The 27,058-nt window shown below is 42.2% G+C and overlaps 1 protein-coding gene across 13 annotated transcripts in view; it reads right to left on the reverse strand.

Annotated features, from left to right (window-relative positions):
* Positions 1-422: 422 nt before the first annotated feature.
* The window catches only part of kif16ba (kinesin family member 16Ba), a 30,153-nt gene continuing 3,517 nt past the window's right edge, over positions 423-27,058 (reverse strand). The window contains exons 2-28 of one of the 13 annotated variants that reach the window (XM_044189256.1): positions 25,432-25,501; positions 25,213-25,326; positions 24,049-24,165; positions 21,614-21,711; positions 21,042-21,151; positions 20,536-20,678; positions 19,058-19,226; positions 18,819-18,950; positions 18,550-18,725; positions 18,022-18,087; positions 17,726-17,785; positions 16,736-16,855; positions 16,364-16,415; positions 15,681-15,818; positions 15,464-15,546; positions 15,245-15,333; positions 14,383-14,415; positions 14,005-14,058; positions 12,329-13,678; positions 11,800-11,958; positions 11,420-11,516; positions 10,551-10,598; positions 10,171-10,218; positions 6,330-6,452; positions 4,501-4,590; positions 4,298-4,381; positions 423-4,153 (exon numbers count right to left, since the gene is read on the reverse strand). In XM_044189256.1, the coding sequence (XP_044045191.1) occupies positions 3,992-4,153; positions 4,298-4,381; positions 4,501-4,590; positions 6,330-6,452; positions 10,171-10,218; positions 10,551-10,598; positions 11,420-11,516; positions 11,800-11,958; positions 12,329-13,678; positions 14,005-14,058; positions 14,383-14,415; positions 15,245-15,333; positions 15,464-15,546; positions 15,681-15,818; positions 16,364-16,415; positions 16,736-16,855; positions 17,726-17,785; positions 18,022-18,087; positions 18,550-18,725; positions 18,819-18,950; positions 19,058-19,226; positions 20,536-20,678; positions 21,042-21,151; positions 21,614-21,711; positions 24,049-24,165; positions 25,213-25,326; positions 25,432-25,501 (3,985 nt within the window). In that variant the 3' untranslated portion in view covers positions 423-3,991. Of the gene's footprint in view, positions 4,154-4,297; positions 4,382-4,500; positions 4,591-6,329; positions 6,453-6,607; positions 9,479-10,170; positions 10,219-10,550; positions 10,599-11,419; positions 11,517-11,799; positions 11,959-12,328; positions 13,679-14,004; positions 14,059-14,382; positions 14,416-15,244; positions 15,334-15,463; positions 15,547-15,680; positions 15,819-16,363; positions 16,416-16,735; positions 16,856-17,725; positions 17,786-18,021; positions 18,088-18,549; positions 18,726-18,818; positions 18,951-19,057; positions 19,227-20,535; positions 20,679-21,041; positions 21,152-21,613; positions 21,712-24,048; positions 24,166-25,212; positions 25,327-25,431; positions 25,502-27,058 lie in introns of those variants that run through there. The other 12 variants (XM_044189257.1, XM_044189260.1, XM_044189249.1 and 9 more) reach the window with 12 other exon arrangements.

The raw sequence follows: 27,058 nt of genomic DNA on the forward strand, positions 1-27,058 counted from the left end.
TCTTGTCGTCATTGTGAGGTTACCAGGCAACCAGCGGAGACTCAGTTACTGCACCGTCCATCAAGCGGTCTGGGACATAACCGTAAAATCATGTATAATTTTTGCACTTTGGTTTTTGTACAGATTAAACAAACAATATAACGTGTTAATCAGTGAGCTTTAGAGGTGCTGGTGGGTGGATTTTGTTACCTTTGGATGGAGCCAGGCTAGCTGTTTCCCCCCGTTTCCAGTCTTTATGCTAAGCTAAGCTAAGCGTCTCCTGGCTGTAGCTTCATATTTACCGTACAGACATGAGAGTGGCATCGATCCTCTCATCTCACTCAACAAGAAAGCGAAATAAGTGTATTTTTCAAAATGTTGAACTATTCCTTTAACAGTTATTGTTCACCTGGAGAAAAAAAAAAAAGTCCACACAGTCCGAATGTTGTGATACATTCCCTTTACTGACATTCAATGTCAATGATTTACATTGCATACAAGCATATCATATAGAAAAACTATGCACATCCACATTTACATTCTATATACACACACAGTATATGGCTTATGGAAAAAAAGCAGCTAGTGGTTGGCTGTTCATATTCAGGCTAATTTAAATTCAACTGGACTGGTGTCCAAACTGGTTTCCTGCAGCTGCTAACACACCAGTGAGGCTCTGGAAGACGTCGGGATCGAATCGCTGCAGCTCGATGAAAGAGGCCGATTTACTCACGGAACAGATTTTTTTTGTAAAAATAAAACTCAGCTCTGAAATATTTATTGAAGTGTTGAGCTGCCGGAGGGACAGAAGATTCCCTCTGAATGAATCATTTGTCTCTGCGTACTTGTACCAAGCGGAAAGACGTACCAGAATCTGATTGGTCAAAGATGTGTTTGAATTTGTGCTGAGAAAGTGAGAAAAATGGCAGTAACGCTGCCAGAGAGCCATGATTACAAAGCTGATCACTTCCTGTGAGCAAAACTAAACACCATCACCTCCCGAGGCTGCACTTCTGTTCTCTCATCGTTTATTTTACAGGTTTGTCAGTTTTTGTCTGTGGCTCTTCAGGACTGTCCAACAACTCCACGATTCCTGATGTCCTGAAAAACGTTAACAAACCTCTCTCCAAACTTCCATCTAATTAAATTAATTTAATGTCGTTTAAAGCAAATATTCCTGCGATAAATTCGTAAAATAAATGACTAGAGCACAGAGGAGCGCTAACAGGGAGCAAACTGGTTTCATTCAGAGAAATCCTCCTAAATCTCCTTTCAGGTCACAACAAAAAAGGGAGGAGAAAACTAAATTTGGGAAATAAGAAACAAAGACAAATGGTTAAATTTTGGAATTTGGTGGCACTAAAACAATCTTTGGGATTACTCCGCATTTGAGAATGTGGCCGCCTGATATTACCTGTACACGCATTACTTCAAAAGAAAACTGTTCAGGTGGCACAAACATGTTCATCGCTGTGTAAAAACTTGTTATGGCGACAGCTCGTCCTTGCTGTCGGCACTCGTCTGCGTCTCCTGCGTGTTTGAGAACCACCGTGACACAGAAATTATTTTTTATTTTAGTTTATTTATTATATTTGAATTATTAGTTTATATGAGATGATCACAAGCTCATATCAGTGAGCGAGTGGAGGAGCTGCCTGTTCACTGTATGAAACCTCCACAGGGCACTTTTGAACCTGTGTAAAACTTTAAACAGTTCAGAAGTTCATTAAAAAATGCGTCAATTTAGTGTCGGTAAACGTCTTAGCGTGTCTTTATAGCATTCACTCAGTGCTGGTTTGGAGACAGTTTCTATCAGTGACCAAAACGCTAACGTGTTGCAGCCTCAACTTCTAATTTTAGGTGCAGTTTTACATTAAAACATTTTCTTAGTGCAGCTCTGAGTAACAGACCTTCCAAGCATTGTTGTTCTATCAAGAAATAATCAGAATAATAAATATAACCAGAAAATATCACGATGCAGTCCTGTACAACAGTTCTTTAAATACAACCTTTGTGAAACTTGCTGTTGACTTAAAACTGACTATAATGCAATTGTATGGTCATCCTCCATATGTACAGTGAATAAGGTGGCACTTATAAATAAAATGCAGTCGAACTACAATACATCCTTAAAGATATCAAGAAGAGTAGAATCTGTACATCACTGTTGTCACAGATCGCATGTTTCTATTTGTGTAGTTCAGAGTCATTTTGCAGTGTTTATCTGAAGCTAACATGAGGCTTCAGCAGTCTGAGTTAGACACATCAAGTGGGTTTCTTCGTCTTTTTGGTGTAAAATTCCCCTCTGTGTTTCCCTGTTGAGCTGCAGTGGAGAGTTAATAACAAAAAGAGGGAATTTTGTACTTAAAAAAAAAAAAAAAACCAATCAAGTCCAACTCGGACGGCTGAAGCTTCATATTAGCTTCAGATTAGCGTTTGAAAACATTTTTGCACGGAAGGAAGACAGTTTGTCGTCACTTCAAATGAAAGTGCATCAGGAAGGAATCAAGCCAGTACGAACAGGAGGAATGATTACAGGGAGACAAACCTGCCTCGACGTTCATATGAGCACCTGACTGTGAATTTAACTGTTGTGATTCTGCAGGCGAGGCCTTGATGAACACAGGCGGACATTTAGTTTGTTCACGCGGCCCCTGAATAAGAGTTCTTCTCTATCTACAAACAGTGCTGGAGTCACAGTGAAGGTACGACAACAGTCTGACTACAAGTCTAATTAGACCTTTTTGGACTTTAGCTTCTAACGTACGACACATTACATCTCCTCCGTACTAATATTCACTCCGTCTCCCGTTCAGACTGCACGACGGACGAGTCGTGTAGCATCGTTCTTTACAGTTTGCGATCAATATTTATCACCAGAAGGCTAATGTGACCGTGCCCTTCACACAAACTGCTCTGTAGCGCTGTTCAGTCATTTTGGGAATCGAACCCGTTTCCCCTGCCAGTGCTAATGCCTTGCTCTGCTCACTGGCAAGAATAAATAAATTGATTGTTTAGTCTACAAAATGTCAGAAATGAGTGAAAAATGCCCAACAGACTTTCCCAGAGCCAAAGTTAATGTATTCAAATGCATTGTTCTGTCACACTAACAGTCCGAAGATGTTCTGTTTACAGTGATTTTAAACGGAGCTGAACTTGAATTGAACCCCCAAACCTGCCAGCGATAATGTTTTCTTCTACTTTTAAAGTTGCACCGCTGTCACTTCATAAGGGAGTTGTCATAAATATCATAGCTGCGTGTAAATTAGGGCTGCACAATTAATCGAAATATCGTCAAAAAAACGCAGTGTGGCCAGGTGCAACATCCAAACCTGAGGAGCTGCAGTGGTTTGATGAAGGTAAACTGTGACGAGCTGCAGAGACGCCCCCCCCCGGCCGCCACATCTGGAGAACCAGATGTGTTTGGTACAGACCCCAACAAATGTCCCGTCATCGTGATTTTAACAGTTTTTTCGGTGAAAATAAAAATTGTGATGCAAAAATGATCATTCCCACTAACCGTGAATCACATCGCAATCATAATGTGATTTTTTTTTTATTTTTATTTTTTACCATATCGTGCAGCCCTAATGTAAATATAGCTGTTTATTGCCAGAATGTGCAGAATGCCTTCGTGTGAAATAAAGTGTTTGTTTCCATCAGGAGACACCGAATGAAGAAACGGAACAAATGTAAAGATTCGGTACAAAGTTGTGTCATTATGGAGGATGAAAACCTGTTCTACCTTTCTCTGGATATATATATATATAATGTAAAAATGAAACTCTTTAAACAGAGCGCTGAGTTTCCACTCGGACTAAGAGCTGAACAGCTCCTGACAGGTTTGAGATCTTCGTCTCACGGGACGACGGGAGGCTGGAGAGGAAACTGACCTGCAAGTTTTTCCTTCTTTGACCTTCTGAGGCGATTCTCCCGAGCCGAGGCCGCGGGGGAAAAAGGCACCGAGCAGGGGGGGGGGGGGTTTTTTTTTTTTTTTGGTTTGGAGAAAATTTCAGCCGGTGCCGTGGCTGCTGTACTCAAAGACGCCCTTCTTGAAGAACGGCGAGAACTCGCAGATGGCGTGTTTGGTGAGATGGAAACCGCCGTCTGCGTCGGTTCTGAGAGGAGAGCCGGAGGACGACAGCATCACCCGGAACAAGTTCCTCAGATAACGCTGCAAAAATACAAACAAACAGCAGCACAAAGTCACCTCCCACTTCCACACCTCTAACATTTTTAATCACAGGAGAATCGACCTCTTCTTCTATGGTTCGTCTTTCTCACACGTGTGAATAAAACTGTTTTAAAAATGTCTTGCCTCCAAGTGATTCCGGCGCTCAGCGACCATCCGCTCGTCTCTGTTTCCAAACAGCTTCTTGGGAGGGAACTCGAGAGCTGCCAGCTGAAACAGAGGCCACGACATTAAACAAAGCCCGCGGCCGAGACTTGTCCCTGACAAAGTGCCTCAACAGACCACGTGGTTAAAATGTGAATAGTTGTTCGTGGATCAAAACGTCTCACCTCTGGATATTTTAACTTGAGGCTCTTGTGCATTTCCCGGAAGCGGCTGTAACGTCTGAACACCGTCCACACCTCATCCCCCACAGTGATCTGATGAGAGAGACGGTTCATGTGGAGACAAATGAAAACATCAAAAGTCTGACGCACATTTACGCTTCAGTGTACTAACTCCGTTTCCGTGGTCACGACTCAGGTCTGATACTTTCTAATCATCGTATACAACAAATAGATTTTACCAAACCAACAAAATCCTGAGGATCCTGAGGCTTTCACGCTATTAGCAACTAAACCCACACACCTGAACATGTACGTAATAATAATAATAATAATAATAATAATAATAAGTAGTAAGAAAACCTTTTTTTTTGGTCATTCATGGCAGCTTGACACTGAGCAGTTTTAGCTTGGACAACAGTGAGATCAACAGCTTTAAACATGGCCTCACTTTTATTTATTTTGGGAAATACCTAAAGAAGTTCTGAGTTTGTCCAATATGAAATATGCCAAAACGCTGCAATTGCAAATCTAGGCTGGTACATTCAGGTCTGTGCCTAAAATGTTACCAGCCACCCACAAACCAAGAAAGGCCAAGACCTTGAATCTACTAACAAATATACTGCAGGACGGCATGTCGTCGTTCAGTACTGGAAGCATCAGGCGTTCAAGCTTCATAAGGAGGCGCTAGTCCATCAGTTTTAGATTAGCACGAAGCTCGGGTTGTTCAGATTACAGGTTAACTCATGTGGCTCCATTCACACTGAGAACAAACATGTTTTTACTGGGTTGCTTCAGTTTTAGTTCCTGCCAATATGTTGGAGGAGGAGTTTACACATACAGATGTAAACTCACAAACATGAATATACACTTCGTTAGGTACACCTGTCCAGCTGTTCTGCCATAAAGTCGACTTTTATGACTTCCTGATGAGACTGTCAGAGGTGTTGATTTATGTTTATGTTTCAGCCGTTGGCTCGTCAGCGATGGTGTTGTCGGACTGCGTGATGTTCAGAGGCGTTTCTAATATTCTGACCCCTCATGTATGTAAACAGGGAGCACAAAAACTTAGAAAACACCTCTCAGTATAAATTCAGTCCAGTACGCCACCTTTAACTACGACCTCAGTAAGAAACATAATTGAATTTACACATTTCCGACAATGTCAGCAAAAACTAAACATTATAAACCTCGTTAAGATAGATGTTATGGCAGAGCTGTTGCATTGGATTGCATTAGACTGTACAGGTGTACCTAATAAAGTGGCCACTGAGCAGTGGTGGAAAGTGCATTTACTCAAGTACTGAACTTAAGTACAAGCACCTCAAAATTGTACTTGAGTATTTCCATTTTATGGTACTTTATACTTCTACTCCACTACATTGCAGTACTTTAAGTTACTTTGCAGAATCAGATTAAAACAAATTATATATTGAATGAATCAATAATTATAATCCAATCATAATACATATTATTCTGAAATGAGTCATTTTGCGTAATGAGTACATTTACTTTGGTACTTTGAGTTTATTTTGATACTAAATCTTTTTCTTTTTAGTTTTACTTAAGTATAATTTAGGATTCTGAACTTTTACTTAAGGAAAATATCTGAGTATTTCTGCCACCGAGTGTAAGTTTACAACCATAAAACTAAAACTTCATGGAGATTTTCAAAATGTTTAACATATTATACGTCCAGACACATTTAATGGAAAATTGATTAAAATGTAAAACAGATGTAACAAAAAGAAAAACAACAACAACAACAGAGAAACCAGAGAGATGGACGATGACAGACGAGACCAGAAAAGGTGAACTCAGCCGAGTGAACTCACCTTCACCTCGAACTCAAAGTGCTCGTCCTTTCCCTGCCCGCGGAGAACGTAACGAGGAATGCTAATTTTAATGGGCTCCTGGAGGCCGTCAGCGCTCGTCGCGAGAGGACGAGAGACCAGGTGCTGCAGAGGAAGTCACCGGGAGAACGGAAAAAAGACAGGAGGAGAAGAAGAAAGAGGTGGAGGGTAAAGGGTTGACTCAGAAAAAAATTAATAATTTTTGTGAATCAATTTCTGAACTTGACTGAGAATGACAAATATAAATCAGACAATAGGAATCAGACAAAGTTCAATCTTTATTATCCTGTTTACACACTTAACATGTTCAAACTGTATAAAATTATAAACGGACGTTAAACATTATTCCTTCAAATGCATGCTAATCATTTAATTTGTAAATCATTTCACATCATGACAAATCCTCCCATTTTATTCAAGTCAGCAGATCACAATCATTTTTCTGAAAGTGCAGCTGCAAAATTTTAGACCAAACTGTGCAATTAAGTGACAACAACACTCTCCCTTTGAACCGTATAAGATCAAAAAATCAAACGAGAATCGTCAACACGACTAAAAACAGTAAACAGACAAAAACGAAGACATTTAACTTTCATAAATACATAGAAACTGTTTATCTTCATTCATTCATTGCAGAAATTACAATAGATTACAGTTACACATGTCAACATGCTTCCTCATCTCAAATGACTGAATCTTTAGGACTTAATGGCAAACAGGCCAAATCACACAAAAACATTTGAATAAACAAACTGAAAAGTTTATAAAATGTTTAAAAATATGTTTTAAATACTTGTACGTTTTACTTTGGCACGATGATGAATCTTCTCAGACAACGTCGCTGAACCCCCCTTTTTTTTTTCTCTCCATCAAATGGCAATAACTTATTTAACACATCCCTAAATAAATAAAAAAAAAAAAGGTGACTTCCTGATAATTTCTCTCTTTTTAAAGTTATTTTTGAACAAAGGTAAGTACATTGCATTTGTGAATGAATTCAGGTGAAACTGCCTTTAGGTGTCAGGTACACAGATGATTAATCAAGATAACAGCTTCTGAGGTACAACCAAAGGATAATTTCCAGGAGTCGCACCGACTACTGTAATCAGAGACAGAGAGCACTTCAGCCGAGCCTCGCCTGGTCTCCACCTTCTTTTCTCGAGTTTTTGGTTTGCGAGTTGTAAACGTGATATCTACCACCAGCCAGTTGTCATACTGCCTCACAAGCAGGCATCTGATCTCTGAACGCTTGCGGAGTTCGAGCCCCTGAAACTGGGGCTGGGCAGGGACCAGACTGGAGCCCCGTGGCACCGGGTGAAAGACGCCATCCTCCTGGAGAAGAGCTAGATGAGTGTCCGTCAGGAGAAACTGAAAAATGCCATCCTGATGCACACTGGTAGAGTTCATGACCTTGACGCTGGTGTAGAGCAGAGGACAAATGGCTGCCAGAGAAGGTTTGCCCGGACCATCCATGTTCCCATGGACGATGTAGAGCAGGTCTGCGAGGACCCGCTTAAATCTGCAGGTGACGTGAAGGCCGTTGTCCAGGACAATGTCAGGAACACTCGACGTCCAATCCAGAGAGAGGACCATGAGGTCATCAGAGAGTAACGGGTGATCTTCAGTCCCTTCAGAGAACTTTTCAGGAGAAAGGGCCTTCAGTAGAGCCTTGCAGAACTCCTGGGTAAGCTCTTTGCTGTGGGTAAAGACTGCCAAGACGGTGTCTTCGGTGCAGTCAATTAGGCGGACGTGCTGCCCTGCCAAGCTAATCTGGACCTTCTTGATTTCCAGGAGATTAAAATGGTGAAAAATAGCTAAGGTGTCGTCTGAATTTGTTTCACTAGACAGCACTATTATGTCCTTTTCTGACAAAAGCAAGCACCCAGGCTTTGGGATCGTCTGCTTACTGTTGGCAGTTTTGAGCCAGAAGATACTCAAAAGGTTGTGGACTTTCATTCGAGGAACTAGAGATTCCAACTTTTCTAGCATCTTCTGAGATGAAAGTGACTGTAGCCGAGACAAGGCTGGTGGCAGCTGGACGAGCCTCTGATAAAACACTTCAGGACATGTGTTTTTGAGAGACGACACAGAGCCTTCAGGCCATCCCGAGACGCTTGGGATCGCAGACGTGTCGCAATTCTGAGGAAGACTAAGGGCGCAATCCCTCGACAGATCAACCAAACTGACTTTATTATCTGCAAGGACGCAGGGTTCTGGCTCCGGTTTAAGCTGCATTCGATTAATCAGTGGCAGCTCTTTGGACATCATGGTCATGTACTGATAGAATACAACCTTCATTTCACCTACTCGTACATTTCGAATGATGTCCCGTGTGCCCTGAAGCCTTCTACCAGCGTCTTTGTACGCTTCGGACAGCTTTTCAGCAAAATACCCCATAACATAGCTCCTGTTGGCCGCCACTTTCTCGGCTTCTGTGTCTGTCTCTTGTTTTATTTGACCATTAACAGACTCCTTCGACTTCTGCTTGGAATTGATGTAACCATTGACAGAGTTCTGCGACTTTGACGATTGATCACTGGAAAGTTCTGCATCTTCTCCTATCCCTGGGTCACGTGTTTGGTGTTTGACTTTTTCCTTTGAGTAAGAATTAGAGCGTCCATTTACCAGCAACCCCTTTGCTCTATCTTCAACCTTTTTATCATCATCGTCAGAAACACAGCAGGCAGAATTGTTTCTTCTTTTATTAGTGAGATTCTTGTTTTCATCAACTCTATTGGTCTCAGTGTTTGCCAAGGTGACACAAAGCCTGTGTTGTCCAATGTCACAACGATCAAGTTCAACAGCCTGGCCCATGTCTCCTAGAGGGATATTCACTCCTCCTCGCAACCATTTGTTTTTGTCACCATCTTCGTAAGGCCCTTCCTCTTTTTCAATCAAGACTTCAGCTGTGGATTCTAGTTTTTCTTCTCTGTGAAGATTTAAGAGGCCGTTCTCTGGTTCCTTCAACGTGTTTTCCTGGTTGTGAGGAGGGGAGTTTGCCTCGAGCTCCGGGGCAGGCAGGAAGCTAGACCGCAACCCGCAGGCTCTCTGTGTGCACAAGGGGGGGGGAGTCCATGACTACACAGTCAAGAAGGACGTGAAGGCTCTGAATTAGACGGCCATCGTCCACCCTAATGACAATTACAGTTCCTCCATCACCAGGTGCAGTAAGTGATTCAAAATTAACAGTGTGAAGAGGTTTGGCATGCAAATTAGGATGACAAGTGTACAAAAAAAAAATACTCTCGTCTTTTTAAAAAACTAAACATTTAAATCCAACAAAAGGCAAAGTAGCATTTGCAAATAATTCTTTATATATAACCCTTCTTTGTGACTAGATGGATTGTCTTTACAGAATTCCTACAGTTTTTAAGTTTCTGGCTCAAATGCACCCATCTTGCACCTTATATTTGACTGCAAAAAAAAAAAAAAAAGGCATCTGCAAATACTATTTTACCCATGTTTTTGATTTCACGTTATTTGAAATGAAGGACTGAGTTGAAATATTACATTTTTGATCATTTCAAGGTGTTTTGTTGTCTGCTAGTCTACTTTCCATGCATCGGCTTGCTACCATCCTAAAAAAAGGAGAATGAGCTTCCTTTCCTCGGTTCTTCCAAAAAAATACAGAACCCAACTGACACTCAGAGTTCATGAGTCACGAAATTAGCCATTTCAACCTTCGTCTCGTTTTGGCAAAACAGATAGATGCAAAGATACAGAACCCCTGCCATTGTAAAAATGTAGCAAGATTACAGATTTTTAATGACTGATTTAAATTATAATATAATCTCAAAACCAAAATAAGCTCCTCATATCTTACCTCATATTTAAGCCTCCTTGGATTAATGTTTTGCAGCTTTTCATCATCCTGAAAACAATAAAACTAAACATCAGCTCTCAATTAAATAAATACTAAATATACACTAAATATTCTTAATCTGCAAAATAACAAGCAGTATTTATTAATGATCCAAAACTGTAAATTACAGGAAAAAAAGGGAAGAATTAAACACAACCAGGATAAAAAATAAAATAAAAAAAACAGGTGGAGAAGAACCCAATTAGAAGAACTACAAACCAAACTGATTGATAAAAAAGTGTGACTGAGTCGATCCATAACCGTATTTGGTGAAGTCATGCAGATTACAGAGCAGGGAAAGTCTCATTGGGACATACAGAGCAAGCGGATCCTGGTCTTACCTCATCTGTTAATCTAACAGAGCTACAGTCGCTAACGTCTTCCTCCTCCTGCAGGGTTAAAGAGCTAAATATCAGTTCTTCACAAAGAAAGACGCTTTGCAATCTGTCACTGAACCTGCTGGATTTTTTTTTATTCACTCTTTACTTTTATGAGCCAAATATGAATTTTAGAGCAGAAATAAATCCCCAGACGATGTGTTTAGACTAGAAAAACCTACCAGCTACAGCCAGAACTGGTCAGCGCTGTAAAAAGGTGCAATAGCAGCCAGATCTTTTATTTACGTCAACTGAAAAGAAAACCAGGCATTTCTTTGTTTGAACAGACCACACGTTTAACTATTATCGAGTACTGACTTTTATTTGAGAATTTCTGAAAGTTATTAAGACATGTTCAGGACGTTCACAGATTGGTTGATCATTAGTAATATCTCAACAATTATTGTGTTGGAGCAAAAGTCTCCTGCAACTAGAGATTACATTATTGATTTAATCTTACTCAATTAATGCTTGGTCTGTCTAATGCCAGAAAACAGCCCAAGCCGACGTCTTCGGATGTCTTTTTTGTGTCTGACCAAGTCCAAGCCCGTTTTTATGTAATTTACGATGATATAAAAAGAACAAAAACAGCAAATTCTCACATTTGAGAAGCTGGAAGCAGAACATATTTGGCATTTTTGCTTGAAAAATGACTGAACTATTAATCAATTATCAAAGTAGATGGTGATTAATTTTCTGTCAGGAGTCTGGATGTACTGAAAGACTGAAGGTCCGTATACACAGCTGGTCTGGAAGCTGAGTTAGTTACAGTATTTAACCTGTGGGGTTTTATTAAAGTAACAAAGTGATGAAGTGTGTGGGTCAGTTCTTACCATGGACAGAGACAGATCCATGTTGCTGCTGCTGCCATTGAGAAGATTCATCTTGCGTAACCGTCGCTGGACTTCCTCTTCAATGTACGCATTTATCCTGGTAAATAATAAGGACGACGAAGGACCAACATTAGCAACAACATAAACAAATGAATAAGAAACCAAACGGTTGACGGAAAGATCAACCCTCTGACCCCATTTAATCAGTGCCCGTACAAAAGTATTGATTTACGTGTGGAGAAAGTATGAAAGTTAATATTTGAAAGTAATACGGTTTCTGCTGCTACTGTTTTTCGCACAAAGACAAAACCAGAAGACAACCCTGCAGAGTGAACTAAGTAAAAAGCAGAGTTTTAAGGCAGCAGAGCTCTCTGGGCTACCTGTCGTCTGACAGCGGCAGCAGTGTGTTCAGACTCTGGATGTGGCTGACCGGGGAACTGTTGTGACTCGTCTTCTCGTCGTTACTGATGGAGTGAGTCCTGTTGTTTTCTTCCCCTTCACTGATCCTCTGCCTCAGCTTCTGGATCTCCCGCTCCACTCTACAGAGAAATAATACAAAAATAAAACAAAAACAAGACTATGAGCTCCCTTTTCACGGCAGCACTACAAAAAATAAAAATAAATTTTAAAAAAGGGTCATTTCCTTTTGCGTTTTCACGCCCAGTGCAGCGTCAGTACAAACAGGAGGGAACAGCACAAAGTGAGGAAATGTTACGTCGATGGAAAATGGGTTTTAAAAGATGTGAGGTTTGACGTCTCAGAAAAAGGTTTTGTTTGTTAGTTAGACAATGGACATTTTAACTTCACTTTTCAGTGTAGTTATGTAACTTAATTTAAATTGACTGACTATCTGTCACAATATATATTGCATATCTGTACGTTTGGTAAGTTTTATTACAAGCCTCTGACCTCTGCTGGTCCAGGTCGGCCCCCGTCCTCAGGTTCCCGATGACCGAGCTCTTGTGTCTCTGCTCCTCGGTGTCGGGCTCCAGGGAGACGCTGCGCCTCAGGGCCGAGTGCCTCCTCTCCAGCCGGGCCACCGCCTGCTCCATCGCCTCCCTCTGCTGCTTCTCCTTCGACTCCAGGATCTCCTTCTCCTTCCTCCTTACCTTCTCCTCCTGCCGAGCCACGTTGGCCGTGAACTCGTAGGTATCCTGGAGCTGCTGAAGCTGCTGAGCGCTGCGCCAGTGGAGGTTCAGTTTCTCCTCTTTGTCCTCCAGCTCCTTCTCCACCTGGTACAGCGTGTTATCGAGCCCCGGTGGGCTGTCGCAGTTCCCGTTGCTTCCTCCGCCGCTGCGCTCCAGCATCTCTATGGCTCTTTGCTTCTCCTCGGCCAGTGCGGGGAGGAGGCCATCGGCCACGCTGGCCAGCTGACGCTCCTTAAACTGCAGTCTGTGCTCTGCCTGTTTGACCAGATGCTCCTCCTGGCAGACAGCGGTAGCATCCTGCGCCCCCTTCTCCTGCACCTCTTTCAGCTGCTGCTGTCGTTCTTTGAGGCTGTGGCCGAGGAGCAGCAGTGTATTACGCTCAGCAGCGACCTCTTTCTCCAGGTGCTCCCTCTGCTGCCGGAGCCCCTCCTCCAGCTGGCCCAGCTCCTTCACCTGAGCCGCCTTGAAGTTTGTGTACCGAGCCTGGGCAGATCTCGCCTCCTCGCTGGCATCCTCCACATCTGGCCGCTCTCCAGCCTCTTTGGCACGGAGGAGTGCTTCTCTGATCTCGGCCAGGGCTCGACGCTCCTCCTCCATGCGGCGGGCGTCCTCCCGGGTCAGCAGGGTGGTGGCTGCCTCGTGTTTCTCTCTCAGCTGTTCCTCCAGCCTCCCCACCAGGCTCAGCTGCTCTCTCTCCTGCTCCTCCAGCCGCCGCCGCTCAGTCTCCAGACGAACCTTCTGCTCCTCGCGCTCCCTCTTCAGCCTCTCCAGCTCACGGTAGATCTCCGTCTGCTCTGCCGCCTCCTGCTGCCGCCGCTGCTCCTTGTCCTGCTCTCTCTCTGCTTCACCCTCCTGCTGCTGTTTCCGGCGCTGGAGGTCCTCCCCCTGGATCTCCGAGCGTCTCTCCTCCTCAAAGCGCTCCTTCTCGGCCAGGAAGTCCCGAAGGCGGCTCTCGATGTCCTGGCTGCGGTGGCGGAGGCTCTCCTCCTGACGGAGGATCCGCTGCTGCACCTCCTCAGACTCCTTACGCTGACTCTCCACCTCCTGCTGCAGGCGCTCCAGCTCTGCCTTCTCACTCTGGTGCTTTGCCTCCATCTCCTTGATCAGCCTCCTACAGCAACAACAACATACTCAATGACGTATGATAATGTGGAATCCATCAGTGACCTTTGTTTTTAAAAAGTAACATATATAAATAGTTTTTTCTTGATGACTTGGGCTTGAACACTATTTCTGCGTTGGATTTTTGGATTTAAAATTTACCGCCATTCTGATTTTGTAGAAAGTGAAATGTAATTTGGTTAGAAGTGATTCAGATTTGATTATCAGATTCAATACAACGTACAAGTGTGATAAAATTCACCTGAACCCTAATGCTACGTATGAGTGCGCGGTCAAGTCGCTCAGTTGGTTTTGAGAAAATAATGAGTCTTGTACCTTTTCAGCTCCAGTTTCTCCAGCTCTTCTCGCTGCTGTCTCTCAAACTCCAACCTGTAAACACAAAAACCTTCATCAGCTTCCTTCAGTCACAAAAAAAAGCACACACACACACACACATTTGAGAACTAGCAAAGCGCAGTCAGTGAAAGCAGCAGTCGACACATAAAATGACAGGCTTCAAATGAAATGGCAGGCAAAAAGCAATGATACATTCTCTACTCTCAGACGTCAAAATGGAGACAGAAGCAGCAACGTGACGTGCAAAATAATGAAAGACAATGAGGGTTCAGGCTGAGAGACTGGACGAGTCAACACATGTCTTTGTGTAAAAAAAAAAACGGGACAGTTAGACAGGAAGTGGACGGCTGAGTCTACCTGAGGAAGACGGGGCCCTTCTCAGTGAAGAGACTGTCAACAAGACGGGGTTGATAGTTAATTCCAGCGGGCTTTAACCATAAAGTGTGTACAGATGACAGGAAACTGTGTGTGCTTAATAATCTAACAAAACACACTGCTGCTTACAGGACAGGCTCTGTTCTGGACAAACAGACGTATGACGAAAGCAACCAAACAAATCTCTCTTTACATTTGTATATGTGTAAAAAAAATAATCCTTGAATCATGTAACTAATATTCGGCTACAGTTAACCAGGTTACACTGAGAACAAAGAGCTCAACTCATACATTTCAAACACATTTGGCCTGATGGTGGCAGAAAAGGTCAGGGGGGGGGACACAATCAGTAGGGTTCACCCTCTGGAGACGTTTAATATTCACGTTTATATTCAAAAATATAGAATATCACCAGACGTAACCTTTACGCCTCTACTGGGGCAACATATATGGCAGTGTCCAGCAGAGTTTCTGCAGATCTCAAACAGAAAACCTTTAATCCTACCTCGATAAACACAACACTCATTGTTGAGAGAAAAAGTTTGAGTTTCTCGTCTCTTTTCCGGCAGAATCCACCTGTGGTCTGTTTCTTCGTGATCTGTGAATCCTGAACTTGTGGGACATTTTTTGAGCCACATTTTGTTTTGTTTTATTGAATCTCATCTATGGTATTTTGTTCTTTGTCAGTGATGTGTAAGTGTAGATAAACTAACTTGATCTGCCGCATGAGATCAGAAGCTGAACATCAGCTCTGAGGGGGTTTAGATGCAGAGGGGAGATGCACTGCAGGGTCTGAGCTGATAATCACATGCAGCTGCTGTTTTTTGTGTATTTGTACACTCACCCGGGGTTGTAGAGCATCACAGTGGACAGGCTTTCACAGGACTTGGACAGATCCGTCATAGACAGGCTGAATGCAGAGAGCAGGCCACTCTGAGAGGAAAAAGTCAACAACATCACTCAGACTGTCTCATCTGAGAGCAGGTTCAGTCAAACCTTCAGGTCCTCTAAAAAGGACACACCCTCAGAAGATCAAGTCCCTAAAATGAGAAAACGGTCTCACCTTCCGTTTCTCTCTCAGCTTGGCCGCCTCCTTCGGATGGTTGAACCGAAACATGTTCGTCCTGCCGAGCAGAATAACAGCGCCTGGACGACGACACAACACGCAACAGGAACTGAAAAACTGATTCCTCTTTCACCTCTGAAGGTTAAACATGTTCTCAGTTTATTTCCACAGCGACTGCAACAGACAACTGATGAGACGTCAGACGTAATCTCACCTTGGTTGAGCTGCGACGGCTCTGTGACCTGAACGCCATTAACTGAACACTGAGCTCCACCGAGCGGCACCAGAGTCACTGTGCCGTTCTGGCTCTCAAACATACAGTGTTCGCTCTCCAGGTCCAGACCGTGCAGGACTGCAGGAGGGGAAAAACAACACAGGAGAGACGTGGATACGACCCACTGCCAAAAACAAAATCGACTTCTGCGCAATTAAGAAAGTTAATATAGATAATAAAGATACATGTTCTAGGAAAAACACATTTAAAGTGGGTCATAAAACAATTACAAAAAGGTTGTAGTGTTTAAGAAGTGATCTCATGTAATAATCAACTTTAGATGTCAAGTATTAACACATCACCAATTAGTTTTTCTTCAGAGATCAAACATTGTTTGAGTTTTCTATAATGGCTACTGGTACATGAGGCTTATGTAATGAAATGTACAAACATGTTATTTGTATATTAAGTATGCATGTATTGCCAAACGTGTAGATGTGTACTTGCTTATATTTGCTTTGCTTTTCTGTGAAGCACTTTAAACGGGCTGTTTAAAGAGGTTTTTCTTGTTTGTTAACACTGTTGGTGTAATCTGTGGAAACGCGGTTTCTCTTCTCCTGCAGCTCGTTAAAATTCATTCCTACTGGTTGTCGATGAAGAACGGGCTCACGTGACAAACTCACTGATGTCCTGCTCCGTGGACGCGTCCTCTCTGCCCACGTATGTCCGTCCCTCCTGAGGTGAAAGGAAGTTTAGACAGAAGTTTAGATGCCACTCGCCAGCAGAAGGAAACACTAACACACACCATCAGGTTGTTTTTGTCCATGAAGCTGTTAGCATTCTTTCAATTTCTTTTTTTGTTTTTTTAAAACAGCCTGCATACTTAAATATCACTTTCTCTTCCATCCAGATATGAGCAGAGACAATACAGGTAAACAACAGTTGAAGTTATATATAAAGTTGGTGAAACGCGCTTTAAAGATGTAGTGAATGATTGGATTTCTGAGATCGTTTGGCTCCGTCCCCCCGGTGAAGAGTTTCGGGTGATTTCTGACCTTTAAATGGTACAGGATGATGCCGGTACTGAGGAGGTCGTCGTCGATGCCGATCAGGTGAGGCAGCTCGGAGTCCAGCACCACACCGATCCCCTCTTTCCTCAGAGCGAGAGTCTCCTCCTGCAGACATGTGGACACAAATATGACTCCAGCTATAATTTCACAAAAACAATTAAACTTGTGCACAAAGAAAATAAATAAATCAGCCAGATAGCACCTTCAGCGGAAGACTCATCCCCCCACAATGCACCACAGAGCGCCACAGGAAGTCATTCCTGCCTGTGGCCATCAGACTCTTTAACTCCTCCCTCTAAGTGTCAGTCTGTATGACCCGAAGTCACTAAACTGGACATTGATCATTAACATCTCTGCCATACTTGAATAATTGTGCAATATTCTGTGTTAATACTCCTGTGCAATTTTAGTTTTTCTTATTTATTGTATTGATATTATATACCTCTATTACTCTCGACAGTACATGCACCTCCGCTTATTACTTATTAGGTTACATTGTATTATACTGTACTTTTCAACCGGTAAACCCACTTGGTACTCGACACTTATTTTATCTTATACTTATACCGACCTGATAATTTATTTTCTGACCTGTTTTATAGTGTATTATATTGTTTGCTAGTACTTCCTCCTGTGTGCACTGACGTAAAGACGAGCTGCTGTAACAAAGAGTTTATCTTCGGGGATCAATAAAGTCTTTCTGATTCTGATTTTGATTCTGAGATGTAAAGCTCCATTTGTGTGAATAACACACATCAGGGAAAAATGTTTTTAGGTGACAAATCGAGACCAAATTAAAAGCTAATTTACACAAATAATATGAAACTGCATAATAAAAAAAAAGATGTGAAACTGCAGAGTACAACCAGTCTTCCACCGATTTAGTTTTTTGTTGGTTTCAAAAATGTTAAACTCAGGCAGTCCACACGCAGTGAGCATGAAAAACATGGATGGTAACACAACGTGCGCTCTTACCTTGAGAATATTCTGTGTCTCGTTCCATTTGTTGGTCCACTCTTTAGTCAGCTCCAGGACCTGCAAACACAAATCAACAGAAACTAAAAACAGAACCACTGGGTAACGGGTGTAAAACTCTTCAGCAGGGCAGAAAGCCACATTTCCAGTTCACATGAACGTTAAATAAATGTCTAGATTGGTGCAGCAGTTTTTAAAAATTGCACTTTTTGGTGCAAAAAAAAAAAAAAAAAAATCTGACATCAGCCTTCCCGGCCAGCAGGTTCAAACCAATGTGAGAACAACATTAGACTCACTCTGGCTTCATTCTGGTGCAGTTTCTCCTCCATACTCAGAGCAGTGGGCGAATCCAGGAGAGCAATCTGACACGAACACAAACACACGGGTCAGAAACACTTTGACTGGGTTACATTCTTCGTGCTGGGGCTTTAAAATACTCGCTATTGTTCAAGCTAGTAGCATGTTACAGGCAGAACACCACAATACAAAATGTCAAATAGATTAATCAAAATAAAAATCAATAAAAATTTAACTTAAAGAGGCATCAAGTCCATTTTCTTTACAGCTGACTGAAGATTTCAGTCCAACTAGTAGGAAACATTTTATAGGCTTTATACGAATCACTGTCGCTTTCTCTCAACCTGCCTCATCTTCTAGTTTACCTTCTTCCCTTTGTTTTACCACCAGAATGCCTTTGATCAATCCTGAATTTGAAGGCAGACAGACAGACAGATGCTGTAACGGCAGCAGAGCGAGGCCTGCTCCAGACTCTGTACCTCCGCCTGTCTGTGTAGCTGTATTCTGCTCCGTCAGCGTTCGGTTACCTGGTTGCCCTGAACCAGCAGAGCTTTCAGTCGGGCGATTTCAGCCCGCAGTTCTCGGATCAGCCGGACGTTGCCGTCCTCGTTGATGGTGGGTTTGTTTATGATGTTCTTGGCTCGGTTAGCGTATCGCAGAGTGCTGAGCGTCTCGCCGTAGTTCACGTCAGCGGGGGAGACGGCTGCGACGAGAAAGTATTTTAAAAAACATCAAATACTTCTGTTTTTTGGAAAAATTTTAACTGTTTGTTTGTAATTTGATGTTTGCTTCTTACTGGCGATCATGATGGTCTTGGAGTTGCCGCCCAGACTGTCTTTCAGCAGCCACGTTAGCACGGAGTCTCTGTAGGGAACAAACACCGACTTCTTCTTCAGGTTGGTGTTCACGCCGTCCTGTGACATGTCAGCTGGACAGAGACAGGAAACAGATCCTTCGGTCAACAAACACAAACTAAAAACACACACTGCTGAAAGTTTAAAAACAGAAAGCTATTTATCATCTTCTGTTTCTGACCCAGAGAGGAGATGACGTTGCCCAGGGTGACCAGCGACTTGTTGATGTTTCCTCCTTCTTTCAGTCGGACGCCCGTCGCTCCGGTGGCGTCGGCTCGCTCGCTGCCGGCCAGATCGACCAGGTGGATCTTACTGACCGTCTCACTGGGCATCTCTGCATCGAACTTAGCCTGACAGAGAGAGAGAGAGCGAGAGAGTGCGAGAGAGAGAGAGAGTGCTTTGTGTCATAGTTTTGCAGAATATTGAAGGTGTGAAACAAGATGCAGTTATGGCTCGTTACTTTCAGTAAAAAAAATTTTTTAAAAATCCTGTGAATTTATGAAAAATTAATTTAAATAAAACATAATCAAAGTAGTTAGTTTTTTTTGTCAATTACATTGAGGGATTCTTGCACAAACAGCAGCTCATCTGCATTTCCTCCACATTTTTCTCTTCATTTTGTATTAGTGGATGTATTTTGAGCTGTTACTGTCGCCAGAGAAGTTTATTTACTGTAAACTTCAGTGTCTTCTTACATCAGGATGGATGGATAGATAGATCAAAATGAAGACTTTGGAGCGGCCTAGTCAAAGTCCTGACCTGAATCCTATTGAGATGCTGTGGCATGACCTTAAAAAGGCAGTTCATGCTCGAAAACCCTCCAATGAGGCTGAATTACAACAATTCTGCAAAGATGAGTGGGCCAAAATTCCTCCACAGCGCTGTAAAAGACTCACTGCAAGTTATCGCAAACGCTTGACTGCAGTTGTTGCTGCTAAGGGTGGAGCAACCAGTTATTAGGTTTAGGGGGCAATCACTTTTTCACACAGGACCATGTAGGTTTGGATTTTGTTTTCCATTAATAATAACAACCTTCATTTAAAAACTGCATTTTGTGTTTACTTGTGTTATCTTTGACTAATATTTACATTTGTTTGATGATCTGAAACATTTAAGTGTGACAAAAATAAGAAATCAGAAAGGGGGCAAACACTTTTTCACACCACTGTATGTGGTGACATAAAATCTGCATGAATGCAATCACCCTAAAATGATCTATAACATGCAGGCATTTAAAAAAAAAAAAAAAAAAGCTGTAGATATTCTAGACAAATCCTCAGGTGTTATTATCTTCACGTTCAGTCAAAACAAAAGAGACTCCAGTTCCAGCGAATTTAGCAGAGCAGAGTCTCTTTTTCTGTTGAGTTTCCACCTGAAAAAGAAGTTGGTGCCCCTAAATTCGGCTTCTGGGTGGTTGGATTACAACCCTACTGCCAGCAACCTGCACCACAGATCTCATCACTGACTCTAACATTTTGTATTTTGTCTATATGCTCTTCTGTAATGAGCCCAGAGTTAATTAATCTCACATGCCCCAACACAGCAAACTTTACCAAAAAGTGAAAGCACTTATTTTTAGTGAATCTTTCCCTGTGGTGTCGAGTCGCCTCCCCAGAGAAGAAAGGATTTACTTCCTGAAGTCAGTCAAAGGTTTCTGACCTGCGTGAAGTTGATGGTGAAGATGGCGTGCGAGCGGCTGCTGACGTCGTTCATGTCGGTGCTGGCGGTGGTGCGGTTGATGTTTCCAGCCTCCATCAGCTCCTCCACGTCGCTGTAGTTCTGCACCAGGTGTTTGGACAGATCTGAGATCAGGGTGGAGGGGGCAGGTTACAGGAAGGTCGGCACGTGAACAAAACATGTTAACTAGATACACACTCACCTACTGCTTAAAGATTCCTACTCAACTGTTGATTTTTAAAAGACTTTTAAGTATATAAATATTACATATTTTAACCTGCTGCAAACACAAAACACCCGTTTTTAACTTTCACGGCTGGAACTGAAACCAGGCTGCATAAAAACTTCGTTGTCGTCGTACAAAACAACACCCAAACCAAACTCGTGCAGATCAGATAACTAAAACCAGCATACATTGATATAAAAGAAAAAGGAAATTCTCCAGGACTGTTTTGGCCGTGGAGGTTTACTCTGTGTCGCAGTCTCACCTTCGACATACGGCCCGTCTTTTGGGTGCTCCCTGACTCTCAGGTTGTAGGTCTGAGTGGATTTCCTCCTCAGCAGGTCCCTCACCTTCTCGTTGTAGATCTCCAGGTAGCTGAAGGCATAAACCAGTCCCAACTTAGTGCTCCGTATCTCAGGTTTATCCTTTTACAATAAAGGAGTTTTTTCTATTCCCGTTAGTGCTTTTCGTAGCCTCAAAAACAACAAAAACATTTCCTCCTGAATACATTTCTTCCTGATGGAAGTTTAAGCCGCTACCTGCTCTCTGTCACGGCTCCGTTTGAAGAGCAAGAAGAAGGATGGAGGTTATCGGTCAAACAGGGGATGAAACTCTACACCTGAAACAGTGGGACTGAAATAATAAAAGTTGTCCCACTCGAATCGAGCAGCGCAGGTTTACGTCATGTGTATAACCGGGGTCGTATTTTTTATTTGACCCTCCAACAAGCAGAGAGGGTGAAGGTGTAGCGGTCAGAACGAGGCCGAACTGTATTTGAAACTACCAACTTCTCTCCTGCGTATAAAGTGAACAGTGAGGGTTGAAATCTGGTCTCACCTGACTTCTGTACGAAACGAAGCTTCATCCCATCGAGTCGCCTCGGAGATACGGCTGAACAAACCTTCACAGAACCTCGGGATCAGACCCGCATCTCCCTAAAACAACAACAACAAAAAAGTTATTAGACTTCAGTAAGATCCTGCCGTATCAGACGCACAGAAACAACAACAACTGCAGGCTTAAAACCACAGAAATGTTGAATGACAGATTTTTAAACGTCAGTTAAGTTGAGTGATTTTTCTATCTCTACACTCTCTGAAACCACGTTTTCCCACCAGCCCTACTGCTTCACGCCCCCTCCTCCCCTCCAAACATGCTGGGAGTATTAAACAGCCGCCACTCACTCCTTTTACCATCTTCCATCACCACAAACTCAGAAGCTTCGGCTCAGTAATTATTTTACACATAAAAAACGGTGTTTTTAATATATTCTGTTAATAGTTTGTAATAAAATGATCGTGTAAGTGGTGCAGAAATGTGAATCAGGAAAATGTTAAACAGCATTTTAAATCAGAAATACTTTATTGATCCCCAAAGGGAAACTCTTATATCATATGTCTAAAAGACATGTGTTTTACTCAGCAGTGCACATTTTAAAAAGCATCTTCAGATTCACATTTTCTTTGGGTTTTCTTTATATTTTGTTGCTTGTGTCCACATTTTTCTGCACCATCTCTTTTTCCATTTCTCCCTCCTGTAAAGTACCTTGTCAATACTGTTAGGGTATTGTAGGGCAAGTGTATTTACTCTCCTCTTATTGGCCTCTCTGCATACCAGCGTAATCTCAGAGGAACCGGCCGGGCTGCATGTTTATTGACAGAGTATCTGCTGATCCACCTCACAGCCGAGCGCAGATACGATCGAACAAACCTCACGTGGCTCCGCGTGGACTCGGACTCGTCTCCCTCCCCAGATTCAACACAAAACTCTAGATTAGGAACAGACAGACCGTGACCTTCGACACGTCAAACGTGCCAGCTGTCCACCACGTACCACGAGGACACTGAGGTCATGTCCTGTATTTGTTCTGGAGATTTGGAAAGGTTAAGGGGGGTTACATTATGGGCTGATTCGAGTGTTTTTAGTGAATTTAAATATTTAAATGACTATTTTTAAGCCGACAAATAAATTAAGTGTCTGCAGCATCTAGACAGCATCTTCAATTTGGGAAATAAAATCTGGGTAGTGATATTTAACATTTTTCTGACTGTCAATAAACCCGATGAAAAGACCAAAACCATCATGAACGTATCTGCTAACAGGTGTTGTGTGTGTGAATCACAGCTGATGGATCTTCTTCCTCTGAGCCACAGAGCGCCATTGTTAAAAACACATCAATGTCTGATAAAAACTACAGCGAGCAGCCGTTTGAGGAAACTACTGAGCCTTTTTAAACAGGAAACTATAGATCTGTGAGCTTAAAGATTTACGTCTCTTCAGGAGGAACCAACGGGCTCGGAGCTGAGAGCCGCAGACAGGAAGTCAGACAGGGTTGAGAGGCGGACTGACATGTTGTTGGTTTGGCTCTGCACATCAGATTCGTTGACAATAAGAAAAATTTAGAATATCGCCAACTTTATCCTTTAACTGAGTAAAATCAAAATAAATACACAAAACATTTTTTATGAGGTTTTTTTTTTTTGGTGTCTGGTCAAACTTTTCAAAAAAGGAATTGTGTGTTCGGGGGACTCGGACTCATGATGATGCTGTCCACTGGAGCTGCACGGTTTAGTCGATTAATCATTTATTCGATCGACAGAAATATAAAATCGGCAACTATTTTCATAATCTGTTAATCGTGTAAGTAAATTTTCAAGCAAAAACTCAAAACTTTCTGGTTCCAGCTTCTCAAATGTGACAATTTGCTTGTTTTTCTTTGCCATGTATGACAGTAAATGTGATATCTTAATATCTTTTGGACTGTTATCGGGGCTCCAGGGTAATGCATTAACGTATTCTATTAAATATTTACCTTTATAACGTTGGTTTTTGTGAGTAGCATAAAGGGAAATACAGCTCAAATCTCATTATACAACCCTCTGTTGTAAAATGATAAATAAATCTACCTTTTATATATTATCCCCCCAAAAAAGGTAACGCTTCAAATGTATTATTGGGTGCACCTAAATGAAAAAGTTAGGCGCACCAGTGCCACCAATGTAAAAAGTTAGTCTGGAGCCTTGTGGTCCGACAAAACGAGCAGTTTGAAGACATCAGCATGGCCTCAAATAATCAAAAGATTAACCGATAATGAAAGTAATCATTAGTCGCAGCCCTACTGTCCACGCTAATCTTTTGAAAGTGAGACAAGGTCAGCGGAGCCTTCGGTGAGCAGACGGATCAATAATTTGGACTCTGTGAATCTTATCGCTCTGTTCTGGATAAGAAGGTCTGGAACGGGAACGTTAAACATGTCCGGAGTTTTGTCTCACAGGATTTCCCATCATGGTGTAGGACTTCCCCGAGCCGGTCTGGCCGTAGGCGAAGACGCAGGCGTTGTAGCCCTCAAACGCCGCCTTTAGCACGTCCGAGCCCAGATCTCTGAAAACCTGCAGAATAAAAAAAAAAACAGAAAATAAGTGCTTTTATTTTTAAAGGCTTCTGTCGACGCGTTAACTGCTGCAAAACATTTCACTCCAGATTTGTGGCTCACGTGTCTCGGTATCGATGTTGCAGAGCTGTAAAGTGATATTTCAGAGCTCGTGACAAGCTCGAGTCATGTTCGAGTCCCGAGTAAACACACAGAGGCCATCAGCAACAAGCTGCTTTGACCGAGAACAAGAGTTTGGTAAATCCTCCCCCCCCCGACCCCAAATCCAAACCTTTGTTACCACTAATCATCCAAATAGAACAACAGGAGATTTGCAAAGCAGGATTGGAGAATAAGACAGATTAATGCTTTGCAACAGGCTGCTGCTCACTTTTACTTACAGCTTTATTACAGTCATGTCTTATCTAGCCACAAATCGTTATTGTAAGAATCAGATAGGACACGTTGCGTGTCAGTAGTACTGTGCATGTTCTTTGACAGTTTTTAAATGATGGAAAAACAGTTTCACAATGTGAAATAGTTCAGATTGTTTGGCTGTATAATATAAAGATCCATGTTGACATTGTGAGTCAAAACATTTACTGAGAATTCAAAAAAAATAAAAAATTTATAAAAACTTTGTCGCTACAAATTTTCTTTTTCCTGAAAGTCAAGCAAGCTGACTGGTTGATCCAACTGCTGCTGGCAGGCGGGTTTAAAAATAAAAAAACATCCCCAGACGAAGCTGGAAAAAATATAATACAGTAAATATCTTAAAAGATTAAATTTATCTCTAGAAATCATCATCATCATCATCATCACGGTTACCACACAACCACAACGTCCACGGTTCGATTATGGCCGGGGACTTTTGTTACCCGTTGTAGCTCTCTCCGTCTCTCTCAAATTACGCTTGATTCAAGTCAGATTCATGGCAGCATTTATAACGGTTATAACTTCATCTACTGTTTAAACCGGCTGAGAAAATAAACCCACAACACTGATTTGTGTCTGAACAGGTTTTTAAAAAAAGGAAACCGAGCGAACCGCTGCGACTGTTATTTACCTTTTCCTGCGAGACAAACGCGGAGCTCTTACAGTCCATGGAGTCGTAGGAGAAGTCGTACGTAAAAGTCTTGGTTCGTTCCCTCATCGAATCACCTACGATGCCTTCGGGGATCTTTGGAAATCACGACACAAAATATAAAAAGACAAAAGCTTCAGCTACGAGATGTTTGGATCATTTTCAGCCTTTTTCCTTCTTTTGGACAAAAACAAAAAGTACCTTCAGGTTGGTGATGGAGGTTTTGGTCCCTTCCATCTTGATGATGCATTTTGCGGTCAAGTCCTTCTCCCTGTAAAAAGATCGATAATGTTTATGTATTAAGCTGTGAGCGTGAACACGGGACAGACGCTGGCGTCAGTGTTCACAGCATCTTTTGGAAAAGCTTTTCCCAGAATTAAACTTTTCACATGCAGTAGGTTTGTCGGAGTAACATGCAGCTGATTGTAGGAAGTTCTCAGTGTTTTATTGTTTCAATGTCATTTTAATTCTTAATCGCAGTTTAAAAATCACCTTTTGAACCTCTTGGTCTTTCCTTTCTCCAAGAATAGAATAGATTTTTGGGGTGGGGGAATGTATTATTATTTATTAGACAGTATAGAGATAGACAGGAAACAAGGCAAGAGAGAGAGAAAGGTAGGACATGCAACACAGGTGGACGTGGCGGTTTCCGTACGTGTCACGCGCCCACCAGGTGAAGGCTATCAGGACGCCACCAGCAACATTTTCTAGTTATATGATAAACATTTATTTTCCCATCATCACGCATGAGACGCTGGTGACGGTCAGGAGACTAAAATCTTTGTTGCAGTTGTGACGGCGCTCCTGCTGTGTGCGTTTCCCCTTTGTTCAGGTCCCCGATAGGTGGAGTTAATCAGCGCACCTGGGAGCACCTGGCCAGACCTCCCAGGGGTATTTCAGACCTGGCCGTCCCAGTCGGCGGGCTCCCGCTCTCCATTCCTCCGGCGCCATGTTTTTGCTTGGTCGGCTTCGGCCGCGTTACTAGTTTAGTAACACTAGTTCATCCATCTGCTGACGCGCCTCACAACCGCAGTATACGTGTTTTGGTTAAACTTGAACGCCTTTCGGTTTGAAAATCGTGTCTCTCCCGTTTGTCGTCGTAGAACTTAAAATAAACTCCCAACAGTGTGGACGAGGCTCTGCTGTTTTAACTGGAGCTTGTGATGTTGCGACAGCGCCAGCTTCTTAAATGGGAGGATGTGCTGCTTCAATGAAATATCTTTGGGTTTTAGACTGTTGGTCAGACAAAACGTCGCCGTGGGAAACCGTGATGGACGTTTTCTGACATTTTATTAACCAAACAAGTAATCGATTAATCAAGAAAATAGGTGGCATATTAATCAATAAAGAAAGTAACTGTCAGTTGCAGCCTGAATATGTTTGCACTGTTGGTCGGACGAAACAAGCAATTTAGGCTCTAAGAAATGTCGGTTAGGTGTTTTTCACTATTTTCTGACATTTTACAGACCAAACGACTATCAGCAATAATTAACTGATAATTAAAATAAAGGGTATTTGCAGCTCTAGTATTGACAACAAGGAATGTCAATTTTTCAAGAGTAAAAAAATACAGAAAGTAAAATTCGAAGACACGACAACATAATTAATTACATCCATTTCCAGTTGTCAGCTAAAATGTTATGTTCTGTTTTTTTACTATTCGTTTTACAAACAGTGCTGTAACATTTAATCCGTTGTAAGAATATTTAAAAAGGCTTAAAATTGGACCATTTTGCTTTGTGAATGTGACATTTTCTGCGTAAACACGTGAATCACAAACAAACATTCTTTCATCTGTCAAGTTGTTCTCAAAATAAAACAAAAACAT

This window comes from Siniperca chuatsi, linkage group LG3 (genome assembly GCF_020085105.1).
Source record: "Siniperca chuatsi isolate FFG_IHB_CAS linkage group LG3, ASM2008510v1, whole genome shotgun sequence".
Lineage (NCBI taxonomy): Eukaryota > Metazoa > Chordata > Actinopteri > Centrarchiformes > Sinipercidae > Siniperca > Siniperca chuatsi.